This window comes from Haliaeetus albicilla, chromosome 24 (assembly GCF_947461875.1).
Source record: "Haliaeetus albicilla chromosome 24, bHalAlb1.1, whole genome shotgun sequence".
Classification (NCBI taxonomy): domain Eukaryota; kingdom Metazoa; phylum Chordata; class Aves; order Accipitriformes; family Accipitridae; genus Haliaeetus; species Haliaeetus albicilla.
This window is the reverse complement of record NC_091506.1, coordinates 16,095,515-16,121,000: the sequence shown is the minus strand read 5'-3', so window position 1 is coordinate 16,121,000 and position 25,486 is coordinate 16,095,515. Positions and strand designations below refer to the sequence as shown.

At 37.4% G+C, this 25,486-nt stretch overlaps 1 protein-coding gene across 7 annotated transcripts in view; it reads left to right on the top strand.

Moving 5' to 3' along the window:
* CACNA2D3 (calcium voltage-gated channel auxiliary subunit alpha2delta 3) overlaps window positions 1–25,486 on the top strand; it is a 476,807-nt gene that overhangs the window by 167,132 nt on the left and 284,189 nt on the right. For 5 of the 7 annotated variants that reach the window (XR_011329699.1, XM_069812301.1, XM_069812302.1 and 2 more), the window contains one exon: window positions 17,200–17,362. Coding sequence is in view for 6 of the 7 variants with exons in the window: in XM_069812301.1 (XP_069668402.1) it covers window positions 17,200–17,362 (163 nt within the window). In the remaining variant the exon portion in view is untranslated. Of the gene's footprint in view, window positions 1–2,670; window positions 3,142–3,861; window positions 4,172–17,199; window positions 17,363–25,486 lie in introns of those variants that run through there. The other 2 variants (XM_069812306.1, XM_069812305.1) reach the window with 2 other exon arrangements.

The window sequence follows — 25,486 nt, the reverse complement described above, 5'->3', positions numbered from 1 at the left end:
AGAAGCAGTGGGGCCCAGGCCAACGCTGGGGTGTTCCTCCCGGGAAACCTCAGGCAGTGCTTGTAGGGAGCACCGTGGTGGGAGAAGACTGGGCTGTACAAGGATGAAAGTCTGTCTTCTCAGAGCGGGGGGGGGTGTGCATATTTTTCCCCCTAATTAACTAGGTTTTCCCCCTCTTCTCAAAATATTAAGTCAGAATGTTCTCCTCAGATGTAGAAGGACAGACATTTTGAAGGAAATAAATTTTAATCTAATAAAGCCTGTTCCAGGACTTAGAATTTGCAGTAAGCATAACCTTTTATAAATAAAGCTAAATACAGTACAATATACTGAATTTAAGAGAAGAGGGGAGAAGTACATGACCAAATGTTTTGAGTAAATACTGGGACAAGGAGGTTTATTCCCCCATTAGTGCAGGTATGTAACTCAGAGGCCAATAAGTGCCGGATAAACATGGGCTAAAAATACAAACAAATGTGGTTAAGAGCCAGATTTTCAGAGTTTTTACACCCCTTAATATGTTGAACCTCATTAAAAATAGTTACTACAGAATGACAGCAATATGGTAATTGATGAGCTTATGAACATAATCAATTATCTATATGCTTTTTAGCTAACACAAGCAGTAACCTAGATAGTAAAGCATTCAGGATTATTTTATATTAAAATCAACACAATTATACTTATTATAGAATCATAGAATCATTTAGGTTAGAAAAGACCTTTAAGATCATCGAGTCCAACCATCAACCATGCCCACTAAACTGTGTCCTGAAGTGCCTTGTCTACGGGCTTTTTGAACACCTCCAGGGATGGTGACTCCACCACTTCCCTGGGCAGCCTGTTCCAATGTCTGACAACCCTTTCAGTAAAGAGATTTTTCCTAATATCCAATCTAATATCAGAGTAGGAAGTTGTGATTAGAATTAGGAACGTGTTATAAAATAACTTTTAGCATTATGATATGCCATTTATAATATTATAATTTGTTTATTCATATTTTTTTCTGTTTCCAGTGTACAGAATGCTTCTTTGTAGGGAATTGTACAGCAATAGACTGTAGAAGAAAATGGCGGCTCAGGACAGTTAAAAGGTAGCCTTATAGCTAACTGTCAGGTAAAATGATTAGAAACACCTGAGTCCAGTTTTTCTGCAACATCCTTTGTGATGCGCGCAGTGTAAGATGCTGGTCTATCTGCACGGCCAAATGCAGTGCAGTGAGGAGGCTGTTAGCTGTGGTGTTGAAAACAGAAGGTCTGTGTAGTATGAGGCTGCCTCTGATGTCTTCTCTTAATAAAGGTAATTAACTTGGGCATAGTACTGTGTAGGCAAGGTAATATAGGTTCCAGCTCACTTTTTTTAGTCTCTGAATTAAGAGAGTTTCTGCCCTGGGCTGTGTTGTACAGCGTAGTTATCCTTAAACACAGAGAGGTCACAACAAATTTAAAGCCAAATGTAAGATTTGAGAATGAAACCTAAATATTTAAGTTACTCAGGCATTTATTTTTTCCATTTCACTTCTCACCTTTTCAGGAGACATGTACAATTTTGGGCAGAGTAGGACCAAAGTCCTAATTTCTTTTCCCATGCTTTATTCCTTATATCACTTTTTTTTTTCTCTGTTGTCTTGCTTTCACTTAGTTTTAGCATGGAGAAATATGCACCAAATTCAGAAACTGAGTATACACAGGAATGTATTACTCTTGTTTATTGCAGGTAAGTAAACACCAGTGAAAGCATGGGCTTGACAAAGCTTTGCAAACCTTATGTTAAAACTTGTGGAACCATGCCAAACATCGATGGGCTTCAGCTATCATTAAAAGCTAAATTTCCATGAGGTTTTTGCTAAGGTTCACAGAACTCCTCAAGCAAATTTGAGCCCCACTGCAGTAATCTGAGGACGGATTTATTGTTCTCTATCAAACTCTAAAAAGGTTTGGGTTTCATGTTTTCAGCATTACCACAAGTAAACTTTGAAGATTTTTAGATCTTATCCGGACACACACCTCAGTGCAAAACCCAGAGTGAGCCAGAGTAGAAATCAAAACTGTTTCTTCTTAAACCACACAGATGAAACCTGCAGCTTTTTTCATAGAACTCTGTATTATGTGCCTTTCAAAGGACTGATAATAGTTTGTTCTTATTTTACAAATATAGGCAAATAAGACTTGGCAAACAGCCGTGTGAGAAAGAAATGAAAAAGAGAATGAAGGAAAATTAGGTACAAAGAAGCCGCGAGCCAGCCAGCCCCAGAACCATACTGTGCAATGATATGACTAAAATATGTGCATGGTAAATAGTGTGACATTGAAAAATGAAACATTCAATATTACAGCCAGAGGAGAAGAAAGCCAGCTCCCAAAATTGAGTTCTGGCAGTATGTTCAGAGCGTCAAATAGCATATGCTTGATTGCAGTTTGGGTGGAGAGGAAGGAGATCCACAGAGCTCTATTTCAGTTCTTTCTGTATTTTCCCACAGTATGAATTAATCACATCTAATACTAATTATATACTTGCAACATTCTAAATTCCTGCATAAACTGTGGAAAAATGTGAAGACGTTTCCAAGGCTGGAGCAGCTTTAACAATGAATCCGTATATGTGCTTTTGCAATTGTTTGCTGTGCGTCATATTCAAACCCAGTTATGTTCTGCAGATTTACTCTTCTGTACTTTGATGGTGATTTACGCTCCTAGGGAAGCAGTTGGGTGAAACCATGTCTCAGAAATGTGGAAGCTTAATATAAATAAATTAAACACAGGCGCTTGATTTAAGTGAATCACAGCCTTTTGACATTTATAATTTCAACACATGATTGTCACCAGCTAGTCAACCTCTGTGACTCACAGTGATGCTTAAACTGTTGGCTTGGTAGAAAATGTAAAAAGTAAGTTGTTTGGGTTTTTTTTTTTTGGCTATTCTAGGATGTCTTCTGGCCTGCATCCATACAAGCGAGAGCAACATATTAGGAAGTTGTCTTAGTACTTATCATTCTGAATTAACGATGCCCTGATTAGCTTGCCTAAACTTTAGGTCAAAAGAAGAGTTTCTTCCAGGCTTTGAGATACGGCCAGGTAGTTATTTTGTTGCTGCTAAAAATAGAACCATGGCCTGACTAGAGTGGTGAAATTATTTCAGCAGGTAAGTCTGAAAAAGAGCTAAATTCTTTTTGTTGCTAGTGTTGCTCTTGCCTGGAATTAGACAGTGTTATGTAAGCTACTGTGTGAAGATTTCATCCAATGGGAACCTGTTAGGAAGTTGAATTAGCGTGATCATGAGATGCAGGTGTTGCATTCAGAAATGGCAAGTTTGAACAGGACTTACTCAGTATGGTCTGTTCAGTGTTCAGTTAGGGAATCTGGAGTACCACTCTGTATTATAGTTGGCAGTATATATTAGATAGAGGATCTGTTGATATGGAAGTCCCAGTAGTGCTTTGGAGGGCTAGTACTGCTATTGAGCGTTTTTCATCACAGTTTCAGTCCTGCAAGAATGACAAATGTGCTAATTCCTATCTTACAGCTAGGGAATCAAGACTGATCTCTCCCCTGAGAGATACGAAATGTTGATTTGGGTTTTTTGTATTTTTCTGCATTTTTTAACAAAGGGGTTAAAGATCAGTATCTATTGAAAAATCAAATAATTTTCAGCAAGATTTCATTGTGGAAATATATAGATATGCTTCACTTCTCTAATTTGAAGTGAAAGAAATTGCTGTTGTCCTGAAGTAGAACAGAAAACTTTGAGTTTCAGAAACAACATTTAGAATTTCACAATTCTTGCTTGAACTTCATTAACCTATTAATTTGTAGTTAAGAGCAGAGCCTCAAATAGTAAGACTCCAGTGAGGCTGGTGTAAAGAAAGAAGCTTCGCACTTTATCTGATTTGCTGAAGTTTCTACTAGCAGCCTGGTGACAGATATGTTTGCTGCTTCAGTTTCATCTGCATTTCATATAAACTAGATTTAGGAAGAATAGGAAGAAACAAAGAATGAATAGAATAAGAGAGGAACAAAGGGCGAAGCTCTTCACCTGTTGTCATCTTACAGTTCTTCAGCAGGTCTGCTAAAACATTGGGCAGCAGTATGATGGGATGTACAAAATACTGCCATTGGAAATACTCTGAAGGTTTGAGAAACATGAATGTTGGAGCTAACCAGGAAAAATGTTGGTGAGCTAATCTTGCTACTTTCCATGGAGAACTGTAGAGGGCTGGCTATATATTTTGAGGGCTGTCTTATCTTTTCCTGTTCATTAATACTTGCCTGATAAAGTCCTGTCCTTCAGTAATTACTGTGAGGCTCAGCTAGGAGAAAAGCCAACTTAATACTTTAACTTTTTCTGGAAGATGCCAGTGTTACGCATTAATACTTTGAGCTGGGAGCACAGAAAAATGTATTGAATGTATGGGTCTTGAACTATCAACACCGCTGTTCTCTTTCTAAATGTCCTTAGTGAAGACCAGGAAGGCGATTTTGCTTTTTGGCCACTGCTGACTGTATGAATGCCTGGGAGCTGTTAAGAACTACTGCTGCAAAGAAGCACTAAAAGTCAAAATTATTTCACCTTCTCAGGCACACTCATACAGGGGATTTAGGGAATGGGTATTAAAATGTGCAGTTGGAAACCCTCTTAATTCTTCTGTACATAAAAGTGGTAATGTATCAGATTGGCTCCGTAGTCGTGTATACATTTCAAGATAAAGGGACAGCTATTGTTTTCAGCTGCAGCAACCACTATTCACATGGAGTTCAAAGTCTCTGCATAGCTGTAACAGAGATGAGAAGCTTTTTTAGATTGAGTATGTCTCATTTCCTTGAAGTATTTAGGACTTGTCACTGTCTAACTGAACCCAAGACGCTGACAAATATGCAAGTCATTTGTAAAGCAGTTAAAGTACAGGATATATATAAGTAGAGACATTCTTCTGATTAGAAAGTAATCTTGTATTACTAATAAGTCTTCCTGTTGTAAAACTCTTTCTAAATATGGTAATATTCAGAATGGGAATTGGAGAGATTTCAGGGATGCCATTTCATTATTCCCAATCAGCTTTACTATAAACAAACTCTGCAAATTGTCAGTGTCAGTGTATAGCTCAGGTATACCTAAGCTTATATTTGTACTCTTAAGTACCTGAATGTTTGCTGAGGTAATTATCCATGGCATATTTCTGTTTTAAGATGAAGTGTGTTACATTAGGCATTTTGAATAGTATCCATTAGCATAAGCCCTTCTGTCTTTGAAAATATTTTTTGTCACTGAAGTTTGTAAGTCTGGTTTAGGTCTCTATGTTTGTTTAAACTACAGATCAGTAAATGGCTGAGATGTTTATTATATTTCAGGATTTCTTCATGATATGTCGTATGTATTGTTGTTCAGATCCCTGTGTGGTCTAGTCACTCTCTATATTATTTCAATGAAATAGCTAATGACAAGCTGGTTGCTTAATGAAGTGTTTTCATGGCACCTTGTTTAGGAGGCAGGATCTTTTTCTGGCAGTTGAAGGCTAGCGTAACAATATCTAGCGTAACGTCTCCCTTGGAATCTACATATAGCAAGTCATCCCTGAGTAAACTTATGTCCGGGAAGCCTGAATTAATAACCTCTGGGTCAGCCTCACAAATTCTTCATTATTTCAAATACTTTCTCCTGTTGGTTAAGCCTTTTGTTCAAGACAACATTGCACTGCAGTAGTTAGATGCCTTATGACCTGTATTTTTCAGGGAAGGCTATTGGCGGTACATGTCATTTTTGTCACAGACTTGAAATGAAGCAAGCACAGAAGTAAGATACATTAAATATAGTAATTACAGTAATCATTTAAAAACATTAAGTATGATTATATTTTTATGAATATTGTTTTAGCTATGGCAATAAGCTCAGAGCCAACATATTCAAAACTGATAAATCTTTTCTATAAAGGGAGCACATTATATTTGCACTCATCTTTGTTTCTACAATAAATGGTTGAAGGCGATCCAGGATTTTCCTGCAAATCGTAATTAACAACTTGTATAATCTTTTTACATTCAGTTCCTTCAATGTAGACACATGCAGGGGAATTTATATACCCGTATATCGTGTTTTCCATTGAGAAGATAGTAACAATTAAGAAAAAAACCCCTGTGTGTGTGTCCTTAAAAATGTCATTCTTCATATGATGTCCTGCTAACAAAAGAAGCAGAATCTTAGATAAACATCTGGTAGGAATGAAGGGCTCTTCACGTTTTTTACTAGATGAGCATTTCAGCCTCATTTGTGACTGAATGATGCTGTATTCCCTCTCATGTCTTGTTGTTTTCAATTTATTCTTTACCAGAGACAGGAAGGGAGCAGTGAAATAGGAAATTAGGATGTTTAGAGAGAGTAACTAGAGAGAGCTGCAAAATGGTTTTTAATTTGTTTAGATGGCTGAGAGGCCTCTACGTGTGTGATCTTTCCTGCTGAGCTGAGGGAAGCACATAAAGACACCGAGTACCCAGTCTGGACTGCCGTTGCCCGCTGCTGACTTCCTCCATTCTCAGCAGAGGCATCACGAAAGGCCCTTCCTAGGAATGTTTCTTGGATTCTTCAGAGTCTTGGGAAGATGTTGTCTCTCCCACCTCTTTAGCCTGCACTTCTCATGCTTGTAAACAAGACCCGGAAGTGAGCTGGATTGTGGGGTAGACGATTCATAAAACTACCAGTTATCCCATCACCCAGATGGGTTTCAAACTAGAATTGTATGTCTTTGGGTGCCTTGTTTTGCCTGATCATCTTTTCTCAAAGTGTTTATCTGTTTTAATTCAGAGTAGATAAAAGTGCCACACAAATTACAGCTGAAACATGGAAAATGGTAATGTTTCCGAAAATCTAAATGGTTTCTTCAGTTGCTTGCACAGAACCTTACACTATGCTATGGTTTGACCATAACTCTGAAGTTATGTGTAGGAGTACAATAGAAACACAGTCTACAGCTCAGTAAGCGTGCTAGTAAATTGTTCCATGAGTATCTGAGACTTTAATATAGTGAAGAAATAATAGTACAGACTCCAGATAGTTTCATGATGTTGCTCTGACAAATTCAGTTTATATAAATGTATTTCTTTATTGCTGCTGTTATCTTTATCATTGTTAGCCTGCCCTTGCTTGATGTGGAAAATGGTTAGAAGTTGAAAACCTAAAGAGACCATTTTTATATTTCATAATCTTAACTCTTGGACTGTATCATTAATTCACACAAGTTCAGGAAGTGAATAGTGTGCAGGTGTTCATTTTACCCACATAGATGTTCTGCAATATCTAAGTTCTTAACCTGCCCCTCCTGCCCCCCAGCCTAGCTCCCAGGCCAAATATAAACTACTACTTGAGGCAAATCTGCCTCAGCTGGTTTATGCAGATTCTGAATTTCTATACCTAAGACTCATGCTTGTTGAATTGAGTCAAGAAAAGACTTGAAGTATGACACGTAAAAGTGTTTTCTTTGTGTATTTTTCAAACTTTATTCATACAGTCAATGCAAAGCAGCACTGTAAAGAATCAAAGAAGTGATACTTGCATTTCATCAGTAATCCTGTTAGAGAGTGTGCTGTTCTTATCATGATCCACAGGTTTGAAGAGTTCTCTCGTAGTGTAACTTGAAAGTTAGAATACTCCAATATATTAGCACATAACTACATTTTGCAAAATACCCTCTTAAGTTTAGGGTTCCCCCCCACACCCCCCTTGTAGAATAATTAGTCTCATGACCAATTTTTTCTTTGTGAGATTTTTTTTTTAAACACTTCAAATTCATTTTATGAATAAAATAGCTGCTGTTGTCCGCCCCCCCCCCCCCCCGCCCCCAAACTGTGTGACTCTGGAGACATGCGTTTCTTTTATTAAATTAACTCATCATCATGGGCTTGTTATTTCAACTGTGGGCTTAGCTGACCAAATTTCTATATTGCATGAGAGAGCTATTAATCATTTGAAGAGGATTTGTATACATTCAGTTGCTCAACATCTCATCTCTCACTTTACTCCCAAATAAATTCAATAATGTTGCACGTGTTCTTTTGCTTTCCTTTGTGTAGTCAATAATATTAATTTAACCTCCTGTGTGTATGGTGGGTGGTTGGAAGTAACAAAACAAACCTTGAATTGCAGTGAGCACCATGAAATTTTGTTCTGTTCTAGTTCTTCAGTATTTAATTATTTTGATTATCCCCAGTTGGTATGAAAAAAAAAAAATCTGGTAAAGTACATGTTTAATTCATCATTCAGAGCCACAGTTAGTGTTCAAACGTTGTCAACTGCTGGATATGCACTGCCTGTTACTTTATTTTATTAGGGATAGTTATTAACCCCCAACCCAGCAAAACACTCTATATAGGTTGTCTACTGTCCCTGAGCATATCTTGTTGAGGAGACAGTACAGCTCTTGCTAAGTACAGAGCAGCATTATATGCATGCCTTAGACTATGAAGAGTCTGGGTTAAAGTTGCTTCTCATGGGAGACAGGGAAAATGCAGAGCTTGAGACATATTTTTTCTTCCTGCGTGGAAGTAGGAATGAGGCATTTAAGGCATATGATTGTAAAAAGGCACAAAGAAGTCAGATATGTCTCCACTGATAATTAGAAGCAGCCTTCAGGTTGTCATCAACCTGAATGTGTCAGATGAGCGGAACATGCATGGAACTACATGGATTTCACTTTAAAACTTTTCACTTATCTGTTTGTGAGGTAGTTTGGCTTTTCTATTTCTATAGCACATTTTAAACTGCATGGAGAGTTTTTTTAATGTTTTGTATTGAATGCCTTTCATTGGTTACCTTGTGGTAGGATGGAAAACTTCAGAAAATATTACTGCATTGATTTTGAAGCAAGTCTGCAATTTTGCTATTTTCTTTGACAGTATATTCTTTTACAGAATTAATTTATAGAAGTTGTTGATCCTGCCTGTTCACTAGCTTGGTATGATCTACAGGGGTTTAAAGAGAAATGAAGGAGTCCTGTGGTTCTAGCTATAATGAAAATCGTATTAAATATGAGGCAAAGTCTTGCAGATTTTTTGCATCTATAAAGATAACACAAATGATATAATTTCTTTAAAAAAGTCAGACCCATAAAACTGGTTTGGGGAATGTTTGAGTTAATGGACTTTAGAGGGAAGGAATCCATTGATTGTTGGCTTCAGACACACAACTTTTTTCAGAAGTGGACTGTGATTTACCTTTTAAATGTGAGAAGTACCTTTGCAGTACTGTTCAAGTTTAAGATATACCTATCCTTATGCCCAGAGCATGGCCAGTAGAATTCAGTAGTTAATCCTGTAAAAATCACACACGCTTGATTTTTGCTGCTTTTCCCAGTTGCTGAAAAAAAATGATGCCGCCCCCCACCCCTTTTTAAAATAAGTATTAAAAAAAAAAAAAGGCAGATATTTTAAAATCAAGATGCTGTTTCTGTTATGTATCAAACTGCATTTCTACTTCTGCCTTTAGACTTTAAAAGAGAAGAGTGGCTGAAAGCCTTCAGTGTGTGTCTGTGCATTTTAACTGCTCAGCAAAGCTGCAGAGATTTAATAGCCCCCCCTGCCTGGCATCCTGATAAGCTGTTGGCATGTGTTTTGCTTTAAGTATTTTGCATCTACATTTTGGCCACACCCACATCAGTGAGATACTAATTCTAATCTAAAAATAAAATGAGGCAGAGTGAGGGTTTTTGATGATCTGAAAGTAATTTTAATCTAGTCAAGGCTTAGTGTGTTATGCTGTATCTCAGTTTTCCTAGTCTGAAAAGGGAGGATCACCACCACTATAGCATGGAAGCAATGGCAAGCTTGATACAAATGTGTTCAAAAATGTTTTAACATCCTCAAGTGTTCAGAAGTGCTTATTAGTCTTCCCTTGTTTTCTTTGCTCTTGCACAGAGCTTGTCCTTTTGAAGTGAAAAGTTTTAGGCTAATTGCTGCTTCTTACAAAGTGTGGTTTAAATAAAGCCCAATAGACCTCTCATGTTTATTAGCAAGAAAAATGAGCCTCTTCTATTAGTATATTTCTGAACTGGAAGCGTTAGTGTGGAGTTCTCTACTGTGTCCGTCAGCAGCAAGTTGGGAAGATGCGTCCTCAGCAGAAGAGCAGAGCCAAGGGAGCTCTGCCTGTGCTACGGCCAGAGTGGAAGTGCAGGAGGGAGCATTTTGGATGCAGCTGAGATGGGGCTGCCCCAGCCCCAGGAATATTCCTGTTGTGCTCCCTCAGCAATATGTGCAAGAGATAAGCCTTATCAAAGGGCCACACTACTATGCTAGTAGATTTTCCAGGTTGGGGATTTTTGCCTTTTTATTGTTTCACTGTATTAGAGTGTAAGCTCATTGACTGGGATGCAGGCTTTCTGGTATTTATGGTAATTATGTGGCTCTGAAACGCTCAACCTTCACAGATACACAGACTCTACCATTATTGTATTCTGGTTACAAGATGATTCACTTAAGTCATGAAATTCTTGATTAAAATTGCTCTAGAGGTTTTCAGTAAATCATCTCCAGGGTTTACTCCAGCTCTGTAGGAGCATGATAACTGGCTCTGAACTTACTCATCTATGTAACTCATATCTTTTTAACATACGTCCACTGGGAGAAGGGAGACATTATGGTGCCATCGGAGTAGGGTTTTGTTTTGCTCTTTAGCAGAAAGTATTCCCTGGAGGTTTTTATGTGTATGAAAATGAACACACTGAACACTTGCATTTCTAGACCCAGCAAAACATTAGATCTCCAGTAAGGTTTGTCATACACATGTCCAAAATGTCAAACTGAAAGCCAGTTAGGGAAGCCTTTTCTCCTTCCTTGTGTTTACTAAATTCGAGAGTGACCAAAGGGTTTTTGTTCAGCCTTGTGACAAAGAAAAGAATCTTGAGAGCTTTTGTATGTAAAAATAGGTATTTTTGAAGTTATTTATCTGTAAAGAAAAAGGAGGCTTCATTTGAAACTTATAACCTAAAGTGATTCTTTTCAACTTTAGTGGATGATTTAAAATAGCCATCATAATTACTTACTACTTGCCACTTCCAGTGAATCAGTTAATCCTTACAAGACCTCTGAGACCTTGATGTGTTATCAATTTACATGCTGGTATAATTGATTTTATGCTATAATAAAATATTATTTATTTATGCTGTTTTAAGACAATTTTAATAGGGTAATCATATTGGGAGGAAATGGATAGCCTGGGGAAAGGTCATCTTAAACTGATTGTGTAGAAAACAGATCAGTTGTTTTTGCAAGGACGCAAGTAACATTTCTGGACTACTTTCATAATTAGAGAGGGACTGATCACAACATTTCAGATCCCAGGTGTTTTCTGAGCCTTGCTGTTGAATAAAGACATGAAAAAAAGCATTGGAAGTTCCTACAGAGGAGCACGTAAGAACTTTCAGAGAATAATCAGAAATTATAAAGATCGTATCTTATGACAAGAGATGCCAGTTTTCTCAAACTTAGAAGCTTTTTTAAATTCAGAATGGTTTTTATTGAGTGAGGCAGTTTGCTTTTATGACCTTTTATACTTGCTTGCTAAACATCAGACTTAAGTTCTGGAATACAAGAGCTTTAATCATTTGCTTTAAAACATAAATTCTCCTTACTGGACAATTGTCAGAAGAGACTTTTTTAAGCCTTAGAAACTGATATGCATTCAGACATCTGCCTCTTCATTAACACATGAATACCAGAGTAGAGACTGTTGTCAGTGTGTTTTGTAGTAGGAAAGCTTCCCTCAGAGTGTATGACTTCTCTCATTTTGTTTTTTTACATATCATGAACATTTCTGCCCTCTTAGAGATGTGTCCTACTTATCAGGGTCTTGAGAAAAGAAACTTTTCCCCCCTTTTTTTTTTTAAACTCACTGATGGTAATAGCTGTTTTGCTGAAACTGTCATAGATATTGAAATTATTGTTCATTTCTAGCTGTCTGTGCTATTTAATGCTGGGTTTTGGTTTCTCTTTGTTTTCCATGTTATTTTCTACTTTTTCATTTTCTCTCTGATGCTTTAACATTTTGTGGTTCAGTGCAAATGCCATAAACTTTCCTTGATTTAGTGTCTTCCAGAGATGTCCAGCTTTGTCTTTAGATGAGCTGTATGGTTGCAGAAACACTGTGAAAATGGTTCTTGCATAGTCAAAAATTACCAGTGTAACCCCAATACTGCTATAGTGCTGACCCATTAGTGCAAATCATTCTCAGATGTGTTCTTACACCTTCCTAGTCCTCATAGCTCTGTGAATGGGACTTTTTTAATTGGTAGAAATAATTTCTATACTATAGAAAAAATATATCAAACTAAATTTGTGGCTTGCATTGTTTCATACCATTAAAGCAAAATACTTCATTTTAAAATACGATGAAACCAACTGATACATGTTTACTCTTCTGTGCCCAGTACTCTCAAAGTTGCAATTTGCATTAGAATGTATCTTTCAAATTAAACAGAAAATATTTAAATTTAAATAAATATGCTGTTTACAATGTTAACAATTATTTGATAAGTAATTTAAGCATCACAAGATATCTGTTTACAATAAGATAAAATGTAAATGGAAATAATGTCACTCATCTACCACAGTTTGTACAATACTACAATTAAGCAAGACATGCAGTACTTTTCAGTATTATATCTAAATTACTGATGTGTTGCCTCAGCAAAGTATCCATTGTAATCAAGGTGCTTGTTTAGTTGAGATGTTATGCCAAAATAAGTGGCTAAACTGGAACAGATAGTTTCCAAGTTTCTTTCTTGCCTTGCAGATCAGTTCTCCCCTGCAACCTACCCTTGTGGTTCTCATTGCATGCCACAAACCTTGCACTCCCCCACGGTTTTTCTATGATACCTTTTGAATGATTTCTGTCATCGTTAACGTACGCCTGTGGCAGCCACCCCAAGAGATCATACAGCACACGCTTTTGTATTGTGGCTGCAGCTATCTTACGGTGTTTTAAAACAAAGCTTGCCTTTGCTAGTTAGCCTGAATGAACCTGTAAAACAATTATGTGATCAATCTCCTAACAGCCCCATAAGTCTCTGTCTGCTATGTTTATACCAGGATGTTAGAGCAGCCCAGGGTTCTGCAGACTTAGCGATATGATTCCTTGGGATGTCTCAAATATGGTCAGCTCCTTGGTGAAGCAGAATGGTCTAGTGCTTGTTCTACTGAGCACTACTGATCAGATTATATTGGCTTGCATTGGGAAGGCTTTCTTCACAAGCGTAAAATATTAGTATCACATGAAATCTGAGGTTCCTATTTGTCCCCAGTTTTTATGACCTTGCTCTAAGTCTTCTTCATTATGATACAACAGAGCTTTCAAAATGGTTGATCAAACATTCAGAATGATGCAGAAGCACTTAAGGAATGTACAAACAAAAACCCCCAATGTGTTTACTTGAGCAGATTTAAATGCACAAAAGTGTAAAAGTTCATGTTTAAATCTTGAGATGCATATAATAGATTACATGAATGAGATTTCCTTTGGTTTTTCTCCAGTTCATTGCTCACCATGCAAGTCTATATATAAGGTTAGTGTAAACTCACCTGTTGGCCAAGTCATGGTAGAGCCTGCCTATGCTCCCAACATGGATAATGATTTTGTTATTTATTAGACTAATAACTTTTTGGCATGTTATATTGTGCACGCTCAGAACTCACTTAGTTAAGGTTACATGAAAGATCGAGCTCCATTGACAAGATTAAATTGAAGTCATTTTCTTTTAGAGCTTAGCAGGTAGAGTATTTGTGTTGTCAGCAAACAGGACTTTATCCTCTTTCCCCTGGGCATTATCTTGAATGCAGTGTCAGAATGCCAGATGGATTTTTCTTTAATATTTTTTTCTCCAATTTTTATTTTTAATTTTCCTTCTATCACCTTTCAGCTGTCACACTCAATAATTTCCTTGGAAGGAAAGTGCCCCAAAGAAGCCACTGTATAACAGCTCTGCTTAAATGCTGATCTTTTTCAGTAGTAGTTTTGAGCTGTATATATATTACCTGATGTTTAATCCTTGGAACTTGCAGAACTGCCTGAAATATGTTATTTTTCTGGGCTTCTCACTTGCACCCCTCCCCCCCTCCCCAACAAACCAAACCCCACCCCCCCTAAGTCAAACAGAAAAAAACCCCCAGGAAAATATTAATTATCCGTAATACCATAAGGACTATTTTATGCTGCAATTTGCTTTAGAAAAAAAACACATAAATCATATTATTGTGTGTACACTTGTAGAATTGAAAAGAGAAAATACAGACTCAGACCAATAAATCAGTGAATACTAAATCAACCAAAGAAACAATCAGTCCTAAATACCCTTAATTGTGAAATGAGTGGTTTCATTTATTTAGAATATAGCAGATTTTAATACTTGGCTAGCCTTGCCACTTACAGAACATGATGGAGAAGGATGTCTACTAATTAACTCCTTTGGAAAAGGAAATAACCCACTTTGAAAGGAAATAATATTCTTTTAGAGGTGATTTTCATGTATATTCTTGCATTCTTATTTGAAATTTCTCCGGTTTTCCTACCATTTTTGAAGTACTATAAAACCCATGGCCAAGGTAAATTTGCAGTCACTAAGTCTGCATGTGAATTACCATAGAAATTATTCCATAATATGTAACTTAAAATCAGTAAAGGATGTAATATTTAAATACAACTTTTGTGTTAAAATCTGGAACTAGATGTTGTGAATGCTTTCAATGTGTTTTTTAGTAAGAAAACAAAAAACCAAAACCCCTTTGATTTCTCTGTGACAATCCTGATAAGACTTATAAAGCCAAGAAGTGTCATGAAAGTAACACAATGGCTTATCTGTAGCTCCAGCAGTTGTGGATGTCATGTCATATTCAACAGAGAAAGAGGAAAACAAACCCATGTCTTTAAGGACAAGAAAACAAGTGGTTTGGAAACAAGTTGAAACAATCATCCTCACCCTGCTAGAACTTCATTGTCCAGGACATGTGAAGAGAGTGATGGTTGGCAAGAAAGAAGCATGAAATATATACTTTTATTTATCACTCTACTCCCAGGGGATGGAGTATCAGCCTTTCTTCCAGACTTAGATACTATCTAATATATCATGGAAAAGCTACACAGCTTACTTCTTCCTTGCTTGGAATTGGAGTAGAATTGCATTTTACAACAGTCATTAGTGCATGGCTTAATGTTGGAAGGAATATTCTATTTCTTACTAAGACAGGAAATAAAAGTTGGGCTTTCAAGTCTTCTGCCAACTGTCTCTGGCTTTTGCAGAACGGGTAAACTGAAAAAGCTGCTGTCGCACGTGGGCGGCAGGCATGCAGTGCGGTTAATGATCCATGATAAACGTGGATAAGCAGAGATAGAGAAGGTTTCTCCCAGATAGAATGAGAACCGGTGTTTCTTGGAAATGATCGCATTTCTTCATCCTTTTGGTTTTGGTATGAGAAGAATCAAGTCTGTAACAGTGACAGCCCCCCAAAAGGTATGGAGAAGTGTGGCATCTGTGGGGGTGTTGGATACTTCTAACAACTTTTGGAATTAATTAATTAATGAAACTACAGCTTTGGACAAATTGTATCTCTACTCTTTACCTATGGCTCCTGGAAAAAAAAAAAAAAAAGGCTGCTGTAGGTTTTTTCCAGAACTTTAGGATTCAATAGCTGTATGTATTCATGAGATGTATGCAGCAGCTTATTTGGCTCATCTCAGTATAAACCAATTAAAATAAAATAACTTTAATGTCAAATATTTAATCATGTCAGATTAATTTCCATTAAATTGATTTTCAAATACTGATGTGTCTCAGTCTTTGTTATATGTGATTAATGGCATGTGGAACACTGAGTTTTTCTGAATATTTCTGTCATACACAGAAGGTCCTCAAAATCTAGCTAATATACAGTAACTTCTTTTGTATTCTACTTTCATCTAAAATCCAAACTATGGGTTGGCCATTTTGAAAAACTCAAAAGCTAAAAGAGCAGGACATGGAAAGCTGCTCTCCAAGCAAGCCTCCATTTAAGATGCTGGTTAAATTATTTAGCCTTTTAACAGAAGTCTACAGATTGTAAGATTTTAACTAATTCTTGTTTAGTAGAGTGAGTTGCATATCACACTGAGAAAGAGTGCTTGTGAAAAGCCTTTTAAGTTTTTATACTTGCTGGTCTATTTTAGTTTTGTAAATGGTATATTTATCCTTGTACAGGTTGTATAGATATGTATGATCTATGAATGCATAGATTTATGCCTAAATATTATTTATATTGATTTACTCTCAAAGGGATAGTTAGGACAGACTGATGTTTAAATTAATGAGATTCTTCAAAGACACTAAACTTTGGTCTCTTTCAGTTAAGAAACACATCACAAACTGTTGCCAAGTGTTAAGGTTATTGAAGAGGTTAAAAAGTAGTCTTCACTGTTTGTTGCCTTCAAAGCTTGATAGAATTTCTGGTTAAACTAGGTTGTAAAGAAATCAATAATTTTATCTAAATTGCTTTTGCTTATCTGGTTATAGTTCTGCACAAAATAGGCCAAATACTCATCAGGAATCTGTAACAGGCAGACAATAATTTCTTGTTCAAAATAAGTCACTGCGAACTTTGTATGTCCATATTAAAGTATGCAGAATTTTACAAAACCTACTCTGATGTGCATTTGTAAAATTCAGCATAAAGCAAATATTTTCCTTTAGGAAGTGCCAGTCAGTACACATTGGGTAAGCAACAACAGCTGCAGTTAATATTCCTGTGAAGTAAAAACACTTTTAGTTTGTCAAGGCCTAAGTTCAGCACTGATAGCAGTTCTTGAACTGATGGAAATAAGCTAAACAGAGAGAACATCATTAATTAATTATCCAGGGAATTTTTAAGTCTAGAGAGCTTTGTATTAAAAGTAGTGAATACATTGTTTATGTTCAGGGTGTTTGTGTTGAGCTGCCCTTAACACTTTTAGGGCAGCCAGAGATCTGAGGTAATATGGGGTTTTCTTGAGACATGTTGGTAAATCTGGTTTCAGAAATGTCCCTGTACTCTGAGCATAGAGGGAATCTGAGAGATGATAAAAATACCTTGCTTTTCTATTCTAGATGGAGATACATGTAAGTGTTAATGAGTGGATTGATAGATATGTTAAAATATTCAAACCTCGTAATTTTTATGCTGAATGTGAATTCTGAATACTGAATGTGAGTTTCTTTTGCAGTATGAATACTTTAATGCTGTGCTCATAAATGAACGAGATGAAGAAGGAAACTATCTGGAGCTGGGGAAGGAGTTCATTCTAGTGCCAAATGACCACTTCAATAACTTGCCTGTGAACATCAGTCTGAGTGATGTCCAAGTACCAACCAATATGTACAATAAGGGTAAGAAAAGAGCTGTTTTATTTCACCATTCCACTGGCTGAACATAGGAACTTCCTTGCTTTTAAAATGAAGCTGATGATTAACTATACATTGTGTGTGTTTTCCAGTTTGTAATTAAACTGAAATTTCAGTGGAAGAAGGCTTAAAGTATGGCAGTTTTGTAGTATCTCTTGCTCTGTGGCAGTTTAGCAATTTAATATGGTCAATGATCTGCATATTAGACTTGCATGAATTCTGTCCTGGAATATAGCAGAATATGTTTATTCTTATGAATTATTTTCCAGAATCTCCAAGTCAGTTGATCAGATCTTACGTTGTCACTTGCAAGTTACATTCTGTCTTTGCTGAGAGCTAGAGGTGTCTTTGAAAGATACAGGGTAGATGGGAGGGAAATATTTTTTTAGAGTTATGTTGTCAAGCTTCTGGGAATAATTGTAGCTGTATATGACTATATACACAGCTGCTGTGAGTTTTCAGATAATATTTAGGAGGAATAAACTACATTAAAGTTTCTACTCCACGACTATTTGTCATAGGTGCTGGATAGCACATAGCACTAACAAATAGCTACATTAGATAACAGGAGTGATGGACTTAGGTCTTAAAATTGGGAATGCAAACTGAACTCAGGTACACACTCATTTTCCTTTTGCCACTTCCCTTTGATCAAACAGAAGAATTTTGTAATTTTACTGTGCTTATGCAGCACCCATCTATTTATTTTTCTCAAGCCAGTAATAAAAGAAAAATTAAGAAGGAAAGTGCCAAAGTTTCTGAACAATGTCTACAGTATATTTGTCGTTGGTCCATAGAGAGCTGCCTAATCTCATTATCTGGTTCCTCTTCCTTGTTTTAACTATACTAAAAGACAGTTAAAAAATACATTAAATGCTTTCCTCGTAATACATTCCAGGCTAGCAACTGTGGTAATTCATGCAAAGATATTGTGTAATCACAAATGGAAGGAGAATTAATTTGGATAGTTTGAGCTGGTAAGAGAAGCAATTGATATGACAGCTTCTCTTCAAAGTTATGATTCACAGTTGAGAATCTTGAGAAGCCAAAAAATGTACAGTAGTGTCTGAAATTAGGGATTACAAAATAACAAAGTTTCCTAAAGAGTATTATTTGAAAGGTTGTGAAATGATTAATATGGGGTATTTTGAAAAGATTTGGAAAATGCTTAAAGCTTCCAAACCATTTTTATTGTGTGTGTGCAAGTGCTAATATTTATTTAACTGACCCTGTCTACAAATTAATTCATTCTAGAATTGCTAAGGAGGAAAAAAAAAAAAGTGTGGTTGCAAAGGGATATAGAGGTCAGGGAATCATGTTTTTCTGGAGAAATAAACTAACCTGAGTAGTTAGTGAGTAAAACTAAAGGACCTTCAGTTACATGATATGTGGTACTGCTATGTATAGAATACATTTTTATATGCTGATTAATTACAGTTAAAGGCCAAAGTCAAAGGGCTTGTTGCATCTTGTTTTGGCCTCTAATACAGGGACTGCCCGTAGAGATGGGGAAGATAGAGCTCTGTGATGATTCCTGTTTCCACTTTGTCTAATTCAAACCAGCTAAAATCATCACTTTGTGCAGCTGTAGAAAAACTTTTCTTTTTTTTTTTATCATTTAAATGTATTCCAACTGCTGAAATCTGGTTTGTTGCTGACATTTCCCTTACACATGGACATGATAGTCTTGGCTTGGAGACTGACAATGTCTGGAAATGTTACTCTTACCAAGAAGAGGCCTGTATACTTACATTTTTTGTTGCCCATTTCTTCAGTTCTGTAATGCGGAGGGCTGATAACAAGTTAATTAAATCCTAGTCTGAGGGTACAGGCAGTAGATATTGATAGGTTTACAACCAAGTGTCTGTACAACACCATTTCTCTAGAAAATGTTGTTCGTTTCCAGATTATGTTTTGTTTTATTGAATTACTAGGCAAAACCACAGCCCAAAGTCACAGTTGAAAACAGACAAGTGTGATCACTGAATATTTAAACACAGGACTCTCAAGTCAGCATAGGAAAATGAACTTTTTATTTGTAAGCTAATTCTAAAGTTTTTCCTTCATTTTGGGTTTTTTAGCTGTAGAGATATTGATCATTTGCAATGGGTTCAGATGAGTGTCACAGGACTCATCAAAGGGTTGAAAAATGTGCCTTAGACTGAAAGAGTCCAGGACCTCAGTCCATTTAGCTTATTTAAGAGACGATTAAATGTTTAATTACTTGATCTCTAGTTAATTACTAACACTAGGCTCTATAATCTGGTTGCCAAAGGTTTAAAAACATCTAATGGCTGAAATTGGGTTCCATTATTTTGCAAATTGCACAAATGTGGGCTCAGTTAATGTATGGGGGGTTGTTTGTGGTGGTTTGTGTTTGTTGTGGGTTTTTTATGTTTGTTTGTTTTGGTTTGGTTTGGTTTTTTTAAATGAAGGTAGTGGACTATTAGAAGGGTGTTGTCCTACGTCTGTCCCCCCAAGGCCTTAATCAAGACCAGATTCTTTTTTTGTTTGTTTTTGAAATAATGCATAGTCGAGAATTAGTTTGGGGAAAAACTTTGGCCTGGTCAGCTTACATGATCATAGTGATCCCTCCGAGCTGTAGAATCAATAAAGTGAATGTTCACAGGCCCTAACTAGGCTCTAAATGAGATTGGCTTAAAAATCATGGGGCATAAATACATTGCTATTCTTTATATATCTTCTGTCTCTTTCAGCTTCTGCATAGAAAAGATTACAAATACTGATGGTAACAACAGGACTAAATAATTCCCATTCTAAGGAAACCATCAAGTTTAGAATCTGAAAGTAAATACCAAAAGCAAATTTCATGGCAGTTGTGATGAAATCAAGAAAGCTGAAATACCATAAGTACCAAAACTATATTAAAATTTGACATGGAACATTTTGAAGAGGAAAATGAAAGCCAATAAAAAAGGCTGCCAACCTAATTTGTAAGCACACTTGTAACATCTTTGAGTACAGATTGCATGCACCTACTATAAATGTAGAAGGAAAAGTAAGTTAGTGAATTTAATAAAGAATAGCACTTTTGCATTTACAATACATCATTGCAAAATATGATCCCTGGCTTCTTGGACAATTTCTCTGTATTCCTCCCACGCTATCTGTCCTTGCTTCCATCCTCTGTAGGCTTCCTTTTTGTGTTTGAGTTTGTCCAGGAGCTCCTTGTTCATCCATGCAGGCCTCCTGGTGGTTTTGCCTGATTTCCTCTTTGTTGGGATGCATTGCTCCTGAGCTTGGAGGAGGTGATCCTTGAATATTAACCAGCTCTCGTGGGCCCCTCTTCCATCCAGGGCTTTATCCCATGGTACTCTACAAAGCAGATCCCTGAATAGGCCAAAGTCTGCCTATTCTGCCAAAGTCTGAAGTCCAGGGTAGCGACCTTGCTGTGTGCCCTCCTCACTGCCCTAAGGATCTTGACCTCCGCCATTTCATGGTCACTGCAGCCAAGGCTGCCCTTGAGCTTCACATTCCCCATTGGCCCCTCCTTGTTGGTGAGAACAAGGTCCAGTGTAGCACCTCTCCTCATTGGCTCCTCTGTCACTTGGAGAGGGAAGTTATCAGTACATTCCAGGAACATCCTGGATTGCTTATGCCCTGCTGTGTTGTCCCTCCAGCAGATATCAGGCTGAAATCCTCCATTTAGACCAGGGCTTGTGAAGGTGAGGCTGCTCGTATCTGTCTATAGAGGGTCTCATCTGCTTGGTCTTCCTGGTTAGGTGGCATGTAGCAGACCCCCATTATAATGTCACCTGCCCTTGCCCTCCCTTTAATCCTGACCCATAAGCTCTTGGTCAGCTCGTCATCCATCCCCAGGCAGAGCTCTGTGCACTCCAGCTGGTTGTTGACATAGAGGGCGACAACCCCTCCTCATCTCCCTGGCCTGTCCTTCCTAAAGAGCCTATGTCCTTCCATTCCAACACTCCAGTCATAGGAGCCATCCCACCATGTCTCTGTGATGCCAATAAGATCATAGCCTTGCAGGCATGCACATGTCTCTAACTCTTCTTGTTTATTCCCCATGCTATGTGCGTTTGCATAGAGGCATTTAAGTTGGGCCCCCCGTGAAGCTGACTTACTGGCCGGAGTGGCTGGAATTCCTTTGTGCTGCTCTTCAGGTCCTCTCCCGCTGACCTGTGATCTCTCTCCAGGCTCTGGGCATCTATTGCTGGCGCTGGCATCAAACTGGTAGGAGTGAGATGGATAGAGGTTCCCCTCCCCTGGCAACTTTAGTTTAAAGCCCTCTTCACCAGCTTGGCAAGGCTATGACCAAAGGTGCTCTTTCCTTTCTCTGACAGGTGGACCCCATCAGTCCCCAGTAGTCCAGGTTTCTCCAAGCGAGTCCCATGGTCTAAGTAGCCAAACTCCTGGCTGAGGCACCAGACCCATAACCATTTGTTGGTTCATCATATTCGACTGGCCCTTTCAAACCCCTTCCCTTTGAACTGGGAGGACTGATGAAAAAACTACCTGTGCTCCAGAGTCCCTTACCATGCTCCCAGAGCCCTGTAATCCTTGATACTCCTTGGACTGCTCCTGACTGTAGCACTGGTGCCCACGTGAAACGACAGCAGCGGATAATAGTCAGTGGTCTGTACGAGGCTTGGTACTATCTCGGTGACATCCCTGATATGGACCCCTGGTAAGCAGCACACCGCTCTAGAGAGTGCGTCAGGTTGGCACATGGGTGCTTCTGCACCTCTCAGAAGAGAGCTGTCTGCTACTATCACCCATCGCCTTTTCTTAGTTACATAAGTTAATGTTAAATACGGAAAAGATACTCATCTTTGGAATATAAAGCCTATAGGGGCTCAGAAAACACTAGTTCAGCATTCGTATAATGCTCATGTACTGAAGGAATTCAGAAAAAAAAGTGGGATGATTGTGCTTTACAAATAAGTGTGCTTGCCTGTCTGTCAATACAGAGCGACCTCTCTCAGCTCTAGGCCGTTTCACAGGAAGGCTGGCAGTCCATTTAAACTGCGGAACATTCTGATGGAATTGGCCTCCTTCATTTTTGCTGAAAATGACTGCTTATTATAATGTTTTGCTTTTGAAATGTTTAAGCACACGTCGGGATTCTAAATCTGTCAGTGCACTCTATTTCTTCTCTTTAAGCACGGAGTGTATTCATTGCCTATAGCCACAGGATTTGCAAGGCAGTATCCTTTTAATAAATGCATAAAAAAATTTAGTAACAAGTTCTGTGATAACTGTCTTACCAAGTGGTTGCTCTTTCTGCCATCCACAAATTTGGTCACTGGCAATTATCAACTGTGTACAGATTTCTGACAGAAAGTAGGGAAAAGGGTTCTTAGGGAATTAATCATATAGGTATATCCATAGATGAAAAAGGCAGGGAGGAAGAAAGTTACTTTTTCACCTTAGAAGCAAGGTTTAGTTTCGGAAAGTACAGAATCAATCTGAATCCAGTTTGCACAATGCAGTACCAAGGCAGAAGTCCAGGTACGAGAAAAAGTGTGTATAAGGCACTGTCTAATTCAGCTGTTGTTGTTTGGTTTTTTTAATAAAGTTTATTTACACGGGTTATATATCAGCACCAAAGTGAGTTTTCATGTCTCTTATTTTTTTCTCTCTCCAATTATTTTAGACTGCAAGTGAATTGGGACATGCTGCTGTCTCAGACATATCTTGCATGTATACCTTCCAAAGATACTCAGATATACCTTTCTACATAATCAATTGGTGTTTTTAAAACAGCTATTCTGGAAAAGAATAATAATGAAAAATGATTAATGATTAGAAGTTTACATAGTTTCAACCTTTGCTTTATTACTTTCTGAGATGCTAGTAGTATATTTAGAAGGACGTAGGAATGTGACATATAATTAAGAAGTAGGCAGTTGCAATGTGGGCTAGGCTTTCTGGCAACCATCCATGGAGAACATGGTTTCTGGCAGTAGGATTGCCACTGGGAAAAAGTAGCGTTCTGTAATGGATTTATGTACACAAGCAGATGATAAAAGAAGGCTTCAGAAAACTCAAATCTGATCTTGCAGATGTTGATAGCACATAAAAGAAAAATAAAGTAGCATTTTAACTTTTGTTAGTATGAGAATGTAGGTAGTCTTAACTTCTTAAAATCCTACATATTTTTGTCCAAAGTACGTGCTGTATCTGAGCTGAAGAACCTATTCCAGTTTTATTTTTCTAAGTCTATGTCACCTCATATTTACCTGTAGTTGTGGACAGCAATGACATGTTTTCTGCTATTGAGTTTACACTCCACATTTTTTTCAAGTTCTTGGAAGAGGCTTATGAATACTTGGCTAAATGTGGATTTCAGAGGAATGTAGATGAAAACCGAAGCCAGGGTGAGGGTGAATGTGTCTTGGAGACATACACTCAGACAATTCCGAAATATGGCACCTGTTGAAAAGTGAACTATAGCATAGTACAGTACCAGAAGTGACACAGAGCAGGATCTCATCTGCTTATGCTAGCGTTGCATATAATCTACGAAATTCAAACGGATGTTGATAAATACATTATCTCAGTATCAACTGAAAACAACTCCTGTTTTTGAGCTTTTGCAGTCAGTCTTTGTTGATATGATAAGGTAAACTTTATGTTTTGTAGCTTGTAGAAAGGGAAAAGTCCAGGTTCTCTTCTTTTCAATACTTCAGAAATTTCTAGATGCAAGCCTTCTCCTTGCCTTTTAAACTACCTTTCTATTGTACCTTTCTATTTTTCCCTTAGGTCCTCAGAATTGTGGGCTTTTGTATTTTGCAAATTTTACTCTCTCATTCTCCTAGTGTTCTTAGCCATTAAAAAGAGTTAGGTGAATTCACTGACTAACATAATTGACTAATTAATTTAACTGGAACTAAATTCTTCTTTATCAAGTACTAGTGCAAACTACGGAGTTGGACTCCTTGAAGTCAATGACATGATTGTTGCAAAATCAGTATTAGACTGCAGTTGCCTCTTCCATCCTGAGGAGTGCAAACAGGCAGCTACTTACATATATCACAGCAGGCACCTGCCCATCTGGAAGATTTTTTAATCCTTTTCCATTTCTGGGGAGTTATTCCAGCATTTCTTGAATATTTTGGGGACTTGAACTTGCAGAACATTTCCAGAATAACTAAAGTGTAAGAATTTGTAATGATTTATAAGGACAGTTGATGCACTATATATTTTCTCAAAAAGTGTCAAGTCCTTTGTTGAACTACTTTTTGTTACCTAAAATTATGTAGTTAGAATTTTGGATTTTAAGAAGTTCGGTGTCTACAGCCTCTGGTTGGGAATCAAGGGTACATAGTAAGATTCTTGGGTACATATCTCTATAATTTGATTGCCTTGAATAATTTGGTTTTTTACAAGGGTAAACAATATCTCACTGGGACCTCTAGATACAAATGAATACAATGAAACATGAAGTGATGCAGGCCTTTTACAGTAGAAACAAAATAACAAAACTAAATGAGTTCTAATCACAGCTGGATACAAAACCCCACTCTGTCTTTACTGAATCTCTGTTCAGAGTAAATTTGCTCAGTGTAAACATTTCTTCACTGTAAGAAATTTAGAGCTAAAGAGAGACTTCTGTGCCTGAGAGCTTTTTCAAGTATAAAAATATTATTTATTTCTAAAAGCCTTATGTCTCAAATCTTCACTGTAGCTCTGCCTTCAGATTTGGTCTGGACTAAACTATTACACACACAGAGAAAACCTTTCTAAATGTTCTTAAAAAACAAAACTGCCTTTTAGAATGAGGTCAGTTTTACTTTCTTAGTCGGGTATCTGCTACCTCCAGTTCCTTTTTTTGTCTTCCCAAGAAGACACAAAAAATGAATGTGGTTATTCAGGCCTAGTTTTGTACTAACTCTTAGGTGAACTTTGCATAGTTTTATCCTTGCACTGACCATTTAGGCCTGTACTAACACCTTAACAACTGCACATTGTATTCCTTTTCTTATTATGTTTTTTTTTTTCCTGCTTACCAAAATACACTTTCTCCTATTTTCAATCCTGAACTTTTATCTCTGTTTTCTGTTTGAGCTAGTTCTTGCTTGATCTCCTTTGTGATTATGACAGAGCTTTCTGCACCTTTTTCTGGAG